The sequence below is a fragment of the Capra hircus genome, chromosome 7 (genome assembly GCF_001704415.2).
Source record: "Capra hircus breed San Clemente chromosome 7, ASM170441v1, whole genome shotgun sequence".
In the NCBI taxonomy this organism is placed as follows: Eukaryota; Metazoa; Chordata; class Mammalia; order Artiodactyla; family Bovidae; genus Capra; species Capra hircus.
Genome location: NC_030814.1, coordinates 67,269,064 through 67,279,427, shown reverse-complemented (window position 1 = coordinate 67,279,427; position 10,364 = coordinate 67,269,064). Strand labels below are relative to the sequence as shown.

Sequence of the window (10,364 nt, the reverse complement as noted above, 5' to 3'; positions counted from 1 at the left end):
CACCCTCATGCACACATGCTCAGTCATGTGACACCATGGACTGCAGCCCGCCAGGTTCCTCTGTCCATGGGATTCTGCAGGCAAGAATACTGGAGTGGGTTGCCATTTCTTTCTCTATAGATCATTTTTAATATAAGTATAAACCAGACAGTGCATGGGATATACTTATACTGAATAATTAGTGACTTTTGGAAGATCTGAAATTCCAGTGTAACTCAGAGTCCTCTGTTTTTATTTGCTAAATCTGGCCACCTTTGCCCAGGTAATCCTGAAAAAACTCTTCTTGGAAGCAGAAGGGGACAGGGACCACCATCCTGAACTGGCAAAGAGGGGGTCCGGTGGGTGCAGGACAGCCAGGTCTGCAGGGAGCCGCTGCTTTGTTCTATTAACACAAACAGAGCCTTCCTGGCAGCCTAGAGATCTCCTCAGCCCCGCTCCGGGTGGGCAGGGGGCCCAGACTTCCGTCAGGGCCCGGAGGTGCTTTGAGGCCAACTGGCAGCCTGCCTCCCTCATCCAGCACGTCCGTCTCCATACCACTCCCTGCGGGCTCACTGAGCCTGCCAGCCCCAGGCCCCGGCCCTGCTGGATGCAGGAAGGGTCCTTGCCTCCCCTCCCTCACCGCCTCCATATCAGCAAGTCCAGGTTCCTCTACCATGCCCTTCCAGCCCAGGCTCTATCTGCTGACCCCCTACCTCCTTCGGCCCCAGCCAGCTGCCCTCCATCACCCCTCCAACAAGGCTGCCGGGAGACTTACAGCTCAGCCCTTCCCTGGCTGCTGCCCCCTCGTCATTCATGGGTAACCTCCAATGTCATCACCTCCAAGAGGCCTCCTGATCCACGTCACCCCATTTTTTAATTGAGATGATTCACTTACCATACAGTTCACCCATTCGAGCGTAAAGGGTTTTGGTACATTCGGAGTTGAGCACACTTTACTGCAATTAATTCCAGAATAATCCATCACTCCACAAGGACAACCAGGAACCTGCTCCCTGTCTGTGGATCGGCCTGTTCTGGATGTTTCCCATCAGTGGAATCACACCCAGTGTGTCCTTCTGTATCTGCTTCTCTCACTGAGCATCGTGTTCTCAGGGTCCCTCCACGTGGTAGCAAGTGTGAGGGCTTCTCTCCCTTTCAGAGCTGAGTGATATTCTGGTGTGTGAAGGGATCACATTTTTTAATTCATTCACCCACTGATGAGCATCTGGGCTCTGGGCTGTTGCACTTTTTGCTATTGTGCTGTGAACACTGCAGCAGAAGTTTCTTTGTGGACCTGAGTTTTCAGTTCTCCTGGGCACACACCTAGGACTGGCATTGCTGGCTTAAGTTATCACTTCATTTAACCTTTTGAGGAATGGAAGCATGGTTCGTTCCACCTCCTCATCAGCTCTGCACAGGGCTCCACTTTCCCCATCTCATTATTTCATGACATCACAGTGGCTGTGAAGTGGTGTCTCACTGTGGTTTCCACTTGCCCACCCCTGAGCACCTTCTCACGTGCTTATGCTGTCTATTTAGGTGTCTTTTTCTGAAGGATGTGTTTTCAGATCCTCTATTTTGTAACTGGGTTATTTGTTTTCTTTTATACTTTTTATAAAGTTGAGTTTAAAAAAAAGTTGAGTTGTAAGTGTTCTTTATATATTCTAGGTACAAATCCCTTATCACATACATGCTTTACCAGTATTTCCTTCCATCAGGTGGATTGTCTTTTCAGTTTTTTCTTTGAAACAGAAAAGTTTTTAAGGGCTTTCCTGATCTGGCTCAGTGGTAAAGAATCTACCTGCCAGTGTAGGAGAAACAGGTTTGATCCTTGATCCTTTATCCAGGAAAATCCCACATGCCTCGGGGCAACAAAACCCACACACCACAACTGCTTAGCCTACGCTCTAGAGCCCAAGAGCTGCAACTACTGAAGCCAGCGTGACCTAGAGCCCATGCACAGAGTCTTAACCACTGGACCACCAGGAAAGTCCCCCAGATTTTAATTTCGATGAACTGCAAAATATCTGATTTTTTGTTGTTTTTGCTCGTGGTTTGGTGGCATTCATAAGAAAACATTACCTAATCCAAGGTCACAGAGACTATATACAATATACCCTGGGTTTTTGTGTGTGTGTGTCATTTTTCAAAGTATTTGTCGTAAAACACGGGCACCTCAGGGTATGCAGTCCAGCCAAATACAGGACGACCAGTTACGCTCTATTCGGACAAATGATGATACTTTCCTTGCAAAGCACTGTGCATACACTGCAGTGAACACTTACACTACGAAATTACTCATCCTTTACCTGGAATTCAAATGTAACTGCTGTCGGGCTATTTGTATTTGCTAAATCTGGCAGTCCACTCCAGGGGACATAGCCTACCTGTTTACAGTGATCCCCATCGCCTCCGTCGCTGCTTTTTTAAGTTTTTTGCACTGGGGTAAAGTACCCAGAAATTGAGCATTTTAACTACTTGGAGCGTAAATCAAGCCAGAAAGAGGCGAGGCTCCCAGCCCAGGCTCCCAGACCCCGCCCCGTTACTTAGCAACGTAATCACGCCCCTGGAGACAGGGCGTAGCTCATCCGGGTGATCACACGGCTCCGCCCACTCGGCTTCCGTAGAACGAGTCGGCCCGGGCAGGATATGCGTACAGGCGTCAGTGCGCGTGCGCAGAAGGTGGGCGACGCACCATGCACTCGCCCCGCCCCGCAACGCTCTCTGCGTGCGCGCGCCCGGCGACTGCCGGGTTCTTATAGTGCCGCGGGCTGCGGTTACCCGGGGACGGCGGGACGGCGGGACATGGCGGCCGGTCGGATCGCGGTGTTGGGGCTCGTGCTGCTGAGCGCCCAGGGTGGCTTCGGGGCAGGTCAGGACCTTGGGGTCGGGGCGCGAAGCGTGTCGGTGGTCAGAGCTGCCAGGGAGCAGCTCGCCTTCAGCTTAATGGGAGACCCTGGCCTCTGCGAGAGGGGGACTCACGGCCTGGCAACGGATACCCCGGCCCGGGCGGGAGAGGAACCTCGGAACCTGGAGGGAGACCCCAGGGGACTAAAACCCGGCTTGTGGAGGGAGACCCAGGCCCGGGGGGGTGGGGAGGGAGACTCCGGGCTGAAGCAGATCTGCGCGAGGCAGCTTATGAGGAGCCTTCCCAGCTTAGAGAGCTGGAGCGTGGGGCGCAGGGGAACCCCTGGCGCCCAGACACTGGCTGTTATCCGGGAGGTGGGTGGACTTTTGTCCCCAAGGGGACCCGGGGCTCCCCTGCACGTGACGGCCCCTGAGGCGGGCCGGCTTTTCGGCCGGAGGTATTGTCGCATTCTTGCCAGGATTTAGGTCCCGTGTCTCACTCTGATCGTGCACTCACCCCTGGGGTCGCCGAAACACTTAAACCTTTGTGAGGAGGCCGATACTCCACCTCCTCCAGTTCTGTCTGATTTCAGGGCCCAGGAGGAGGTGGCGGTGTTTCACCCTCCTGCTTTTACCGGGATAGGAGTTGGAGGCACCGGCCTGGAGGGGAGGTGTTCCAAGGTCACCCGTGAGCCACCCGACTCAGAGCAGGAAGTGTGGAGAGACCGTCTGTTTTTACAGACTCTCCATCGAGGCTCTGTTTGCCAAGCTTCCTTAAGGTTGAGGCAGCGTGTTTGGTGGGCAGGTCGGATTTAGAGGATGCTTGCCTGAAAATGCATTAAGGCATGCCTTTCCTGGATAAAGCCCCACAGACTGCCTGACAGACAGATTTTTTTTTTTTTTCTTGTGTGGATCGAGGCTTTCAGTTGGTTCTAGGTTAACGATTTATACTGACTGGCGCACGGAGAACAAAGTGCAAACCAACAGGGTCTGGGTCTCTTCCCCAGGGAAGGCGGGAACAGGTGGGCTCTGAGCAGGGTGCCAGCTGCCCTAGGGTGTGGGAGGGCCTGCATGTTGGGGAAGCTTCCCCTGGTTGCTTCTGACCCACTTTAAGATCCAAGATCTCAGTCCACCTCTTTCCTCTTCCTTATAATCAAAGTGGCCCTTTATTAACCACCTCTGGGTGAGGCCCTGGCAGCTTGAGCCCTCCAGGTGCAGGCCTCACTGGCCAGTGGGGCAGGAGGCCCTTTGTGGCCCTCTGTAGAGGGCCGTTCCTCTGGCAGTCCATCACCCTTCGCTGAGGACTGCTCCCGTGCTCATGCACGCGCGCGCGCGCGCGCGCACACACACACACACACACACACACACACGTGTACTGGGTTTCGGGGGGGAGGGGTGGTCAGTCCTGGTTTATTCCCCTGGGGCAGTGTCTGGCTCATCCTCCATTTTCACTTTCCACCTTTTCCAGGGACTCTGGCAGAGACCAAAAAGTCTGGGTCCCATGTCCTTTTTCTGCCCGGGGTGAGGGCGTTCGTGGAAGTGTTTGCCTCTCCTGGCCAGGTCAGGAGAAATTTGCCTCAGGGGCCTCTTTGGCCCTTCTGTCACCTGAGGCCCCAGGACAGTGTTCCTCCTGGGAGGGACCTGCCGTCCAGATGTGCAGGGTCCCCTGGTCCTGGCACAGCTGGTGGGCGGGCAGGGGCTTGCTTGCTGGTGAAGGACTGGGCCCCCGCCGGCACAGTGGAGGGGTGAGCAGCCCGGGCTGGCCTTCCAGAGGTGGTCTCCTGTCTGCCTCATCCCAGGAGCTCTCTCTGGGCTGTGTACCGAGGCCTGCCTGGCCCTGCGCCCGGCCCAGCTGCTGAGTGGGCACGGAAGAGGGGTGGCTGTTTTTAGATGAAGGTGACTTTACTTGAGAACGTGGGTTGCAGTCACATGGCCAGGAAAGGAGGAGGGTCAGGCGCCCTCCCTTCCTGGGCTCTGCTGCGTCTGGCGGGAGCCCCTGTGAGTCCTGAGGGTGCTGCCCGGGCCTCCTGGGTGCTGGGCTGGCTGGAGGTCAGGCTTGCTTTTCCCATCAGCGCTTCCTGAGGGGCACTGGGAGGTGTCTTTCGTCGTGGCCCTGTCCTGATGACCGTCAGTGTCAGAGGTGTCACAGCCTCCGTGGTGGCCTTGGGTGGCTGCAGCCCCTGCCCCTCCCCCCCACACACGCACAGGAGGGACCCAGCCCTGCTGATGGGCATCCAGGATGGGGCAGATCACTCGAGGGGGTAGGATGACTCCCTTGCTGTGTGCAGGCCTCTGACCAAGCCTAGGGTGTTGGCCTGCAGGGCCTCAGCTGGAGAGGCCCTCCTGGTTGATTCTGGCCCCCCACTGGCCTCTGTAGACGCCCTGGGTGGGGTTGGGGCCCTGCCTCTGCCCCTCTCTGAGAGCTGAGGCCTCACCTTGCTGCCATCTGCAGGTGGCCTGGGGCACTTCTTTTCTCTCTCTGGAGGCAGGGTGGGGCCTGTATAAGACCTGCTTGAGCTCCTTCCTAGCACCCTTGAGTCCGAGGGCCTGTCTGGGAGAATGGGGCCTGCCAGCCTCACTTTCTTCCCTGACTCACCTCCCAGCTCTGCACAGAGCTGCTGGTTTTGCAATCTTGGGAAATCTTGACAGAGAAACGGGTGACTGGAGGCAAGCCTTTGAAAGTGGTGCAAAGGTGGTATCCAGCCTCACACCCCTGTGTCTGTCACCACCTAGCCTGGGGGCTGGGTTGCCTGTGGGCTTCCCTGGGTGGTTAGACTTGAAGGGGGCCTGTCCCTGGGCCTTGTAGCCAGCCAGGCACATTCTCCTACACAACCTGTGTGCACACATGTGCAGGTGCTGCTGTGAGAGAGTCCCGGGGCAGGGCACCCAGAGGTGCTGAGGGGCCTCCTTTGCTTCAGGCCCTACTGGCCTGACTTCTGAGACATCCTGTCCTCCTTTAAAGAAAGCCAGCAGGTGGCTGGAGGTGGGGCAGTGAGGACTAGTGCTCAGGAAGAGACCCCACCGAGCCGTCCCTGTATCCTGTCCACGGGCTCTCTTGGGTCTCCCTCCTCCACCGGAAGGAAGCTGATGTCTCCCGAACCAGAACTAGAGCTGGGGTCTGGATCAGCGTGCGGCCAGCCCACCCAGGACCTAAAGCCGAAGGCAGCCCAGCTGTGAAATCTGTCCTGGGATTCAAGCTTCAGTCTCCTGGGTGGCTGGGAGTCAGTGTTGACAGGGGTTGGTAGTGGGGGCGCTGAGCAGGCTGTGCTCTTAGGACGGTCTCTGGTTGGGGTATTGGGCATCAGCTGGAGTTTTCACTGTCTCCAATCGCTCCACCAGCTTCTAATGCTTTGTCTGTGCTGTCAAACGGCACCGTGACCCCATTGAGGAAGCGGGAGTCCGGATGGCGGCCTGGGCTGCTTTTCGGCTGGCTGAGCTGTCCCAGTGCAGCCCTGGGCTCTGCTTTATGCCGGAGGCCTCTGGGCTGGCTTATTCTGCGCATTCATCCTGGGAGTATGGCCTTCTCGAAGGGACACCTTGGGGGTGTGTGTGTGGGTGACGGTTCCAGAGAAACAGACACCTCCTGGTGGATGACCTGGCAGCCAGCTATATTACAAAGTCCACTGTCCCCAGGCATAGTGAGAGCCCCGTGCAGCCACGGATCCCAGGGGGCTGACGGGAGTGTCCCCGGGAAGCCTGCTCCCAGTGCTGGGAAAGGGCTGTGGTGTGGACATGACTGAAGGTCAGCACCTGGAGGTGCAGCCTGACCCCCAAAACGGCTCCTCCTCTGGGCTGCCTCCTGGTTCCTCCCTGAATGCTTGGAAGCCTGGAGTGTCCTGCCCTGATTCCTGCGGAGGGACCTTCCCTAGCTCAAGCCCAGTCCCCCTCTCCAGAACCATCCACCTGCTTCTGACCATCTGGTTCTAAGGGGCTTCACATTTTGGTTCCTAAAGAGAAGGTCGTAAGAAATGGAGAGGTTTGCCTGGCTGGAAACAAAGTGGTACAGCTGCTGGGCATCGCCCCAGTGTCCAGGCAGGACACTCTGCATGGAGGCTTGGTGGCACGTGTGGCCTCCTGGGAGGCAGGCACATCCAGCTGGGCTGCTGCAGCCCCATGGCCTGAGCAGACCTGTCCCACATGGTGCCCTTGCCTTGGTTGGGGTGGGGGGAACATACCAGGCCACCCAGAGGGGGCAGACCCAGCACTCACCGTCCTGGTCCTTGTTCTGGCATGAGGTGGGTGCTGCTGCTTCCCTGACACCTGCGGACCATTCCCCCAGAGTCCCGCCCCAGATCCCAGGGGAGGACCTTCCAGAGCCCTTGTGCTTCTGGACTCTGGGGACTAGCCCTGGCCTCCCTTCCCCTGTGTTGGGGGCTGGGGCCCATGGCAGACTGACACCATGGGTTCTCCTGACGGATTTTCCTGATGCTTTTTGCATTTCTCTTTGGCTCCCCAGGGAGCAGGATCTGGACTAACATAGACAATGACGGCTCCAAAACGCGTCTCACCTGTGCCTTGAATCACAGTGCCACTGAGATTGTGGGCCACCGCTGGGTGAAGGGCGGTAAGGTGCTGAAGGAGGATGCCCTGCCTGACCTGAAGACGGAGTATGAGTAAGTGGGGCCACCATACAGACAGGTGTGGAGATGGCTGAGGTCCAGGATCCAGGGAAGTTCCCAGGCTGCCAGACTCCACCACCTTCAAGACCCTTCCTGCTTCCTGTGGATTGGGGTCCCCCACTTCTGGCTCGCTGGGCCCTGGGCCCCGCAGGGAGCAGCTGCAGAAGCTGCCATGGGCTTGGACGGTGGCCAGGCCAGGGCTCCTGGGTGTAGTGCCTCCTCCCTGGGAACCCGCCCTCTTCAGCCTGCTCCCTGCATCTGCTTGCAGGGTGGACTCGGAAGACCGCTCAGGCCAGTACTCCTGCATCTTCCTTCCGGAGCACGCGGGCCGCACCGATCTGGAAGTGAGGGGTAGGCGCAGATCCCACCTTGGGGGCTGGGGCAGGGCAGCTCCACCTCCATCTCTGGCTGGGGGTCAGGCTCCAGACTGCCCTCTTCCCCGCAGGACCCCCCAGCATCAAGGCTGTGAAGAAGTCAGAGCACGCCACAGAGGGGGAGACTGTGATCCTGGTCTGCAAATCGGACTCCTTCCCGCCGGTCATCAACTGGCTGTGGTACAAGGAGAGCGAGTCTGGGGACCAGGTCATCACCAACAGCACCCAGAGCAAGTTCTTCGTGGTCTCCTCGGAGAGCCGCACAGAGCTGCACATCCCCAACGTGGACCTGAAGGAGGACCCCGGCAAGTACGTGTGCAACGGCACCAGCTTGGAGGGCACCAGCCAGGCGGCCATCACGTTGCGCGTGCGCAACCGCTTCGCTGCCCTTTGGCCCTTCCTGGGCATCGTGGCCGAGGTGCTTGTGCTGGTCACCATCATCTTCATCTATGAGAAGAGGCGGAAGCCAGACGAGGTCCTGGATGGTGAGCCGGTGCCACAGTCCCTCCACTCCCTCCTGGGTGGGGGACCCTGGGCCTCTCCGGGGGGATGTGCTCCCTTCCCTGGCAGGGAGTCTTCTGGCCCAGGAGACCTCACCTCCCCTCTCCTCCTCACTGGGCTGCCTGGTGGGGCATTCGGGGCCAGGTGCCTGCCTGCGGGGGTGCTCCAGGGTACCAGACCCACCAAGACCCCAGACAGCCCATGCGAGGGTTCCTGTCCCAGGGGCGGCTGAGGGCAGAGTGCTGTGTGTTAGGGCCACCCAGTGAGGGGTCTGGTGTGGGGAACCCCTGACGCCTGCCCCTTCTCTTGCATGTGGCCGCCTCTGCTCTGCTCAGATGAAGACATAGGCTCTGCTCCACTGTAAGTCCCCTGCTGTGGAGTGGGTGGGCAGGGGAGGGGCTGGGACCCTGATCCAAGGAGAGGGGGTAGAAGGAGCAGGGAGTCCCAGCAGTCCCTCTTCCTGAGGTCTCCTTTGCCCCCAGGAAGAGCAGTGGGAACCCCTTGAATGACAAGGACAAGAATGTTCGCCTGAGGAACTCCAGCTGAGAGGTGAAGGGGAGGGGAGGGCATGGCATCTGGGGCTGGGGCGGGGCTGGGGCCCTGCTCCTGGGCTGGTCTGAGTCCCCACTTCCCACAGGACCAGGATGAGTCTACAGGCAGCGCAGAGAACAGCCCCACGCTCTTCCCTCTCTGGAAACCCCCCAGCGAAAGTAGACCGTGTTGTACATTCAGACTACACATTTTCTCTCCTTTTTTAAAAACTGAAGTAGGGTTTTCTATGTGTAGAATTCTGCTCCTTAGGGGCTTTGCTTTTCTTGTTTAAACATCTAGTGAGCACCCCAGGCCTCATGAGGTTTGTGTAAGGCTCCTGCTGCACCCCCCCATCCCACTGGTCCCCTGGGGTATTGGTGTCCTGATCTATTCACAGGGCGGGGTGAAGGCTCCTGCCCCAGGTCCACCTCTGAGGCTGCTGGGCTGGGCTGGGCTGGGCTGGAGCCAGGCCCCTGCCCTTTGTGGAAGGTCACAGGAAGGTCCCAGGCTGTGTGCCGTGCCAAGCGTCCTGCCGTGTGGAGCCAGTGTTGTCAGGTCACTGCAGGTCTGACCACGTGGCGGCCTTAAGGGCATCTGCCTCACCAACCCCGTCTGCACACACGGAGGGAGGTAGTCTGGCCGACAGTCTCAGAGCCGCTGTGCTGGGCCTTAGCCCCACTCCCTACCATCCTGCTCACAATAAAGTCTGACCCTTATCCTCCGTCCTCTGTTGTGTGTCTATGCGGGGCCTGGGGCTCACTACGAGAGCTTGGGAGATGGGGAGGTTTAGATGGTGAGGCTGAGCACTAAAACATGCGGAGACTAGAGCATAATGGCTGGAGTGCTGGGGCCTAGGTGAGGGGAAAAGGTGGGAAGGGATGGGAGGAGCCCTGCAGCAGAACTGGAGTCACCCGCTGGCTCTTCAGGCAGCAGCCCTTCTAATAAGCCTGTTTATGTCCTTCGAAGGGAACCTGGGCAAAACCAAGGCATCCTTCCCACAGGGCCCCCAGGTCAGGCAGCCCTCACCCCAGCTGCCAGGCACGCCCTTCCTTGGCAGACCACTCCGTGTCTTGGTGGGCCTCATTCGAGCTGAAAGTCTGTCCAGAAAGCATAGTGGGTGGGGTGGGGGACTCAAGGAGGGGCAGGGCCAATGCCCTGAGACCCTCCAGGGGGAGAAGAGGGTTGCCTGCTTGCCCATCCTGTACCCTAGTAGCTGGGCCAAATGGGGAAGCATGAGTGGAGCCAAACCCTGGGCATAGGCAACCTGAGCCGCAGGGTTGTATGGTCCCCCAGGTGCCCTCTGGAGGCCTGCAGACCTTCAGGTCTGGATGAGGGGCTCGGACCCCTGCTTTTCAGGAGAGGCAGGGGTCTCAGTGTTGGGCTGGCTTTTCCCATATTTCCAGAGAAGCTGGAGATCTGGTGGTGGTGGTTTAGTCGCTAAGTCGTGTCCACCTCTTGTGACCCCACAGACTAGCTTGCCAGGCTCTTCTGTCAATGGGATTCTCCCGGCAAG

General features: G+C 58.3%; 1 protein-coding gene across 1 annotated transcript; it reads left to right on the top strand.

Moving 5' to 3' along the window:
- Positions 2,615–9,572, top strand: BSG (basigin (Ok blood group)). The gene is made up of 7 exons (XM_018050513.1): positions 2,615–2,851; positions 7,283–7,439; positions 7,714–7,796; positions 7,891–8,304; positions 8,656–8,680; positions 8,803–8,869; positions 8,958–9,572. The coding sequence occupies exons 1-6, from the start codon at positions 2,629–2,631 to the stop codon at positions 8,864–8,866; spliced, it is 966 nt and encodes a 321-aa protein (XP_017906002.1). The 5' UTR covers positions 2,615–2,628; the 3' UTR covers positions 8,867–8,869; positions 8,958–9,572.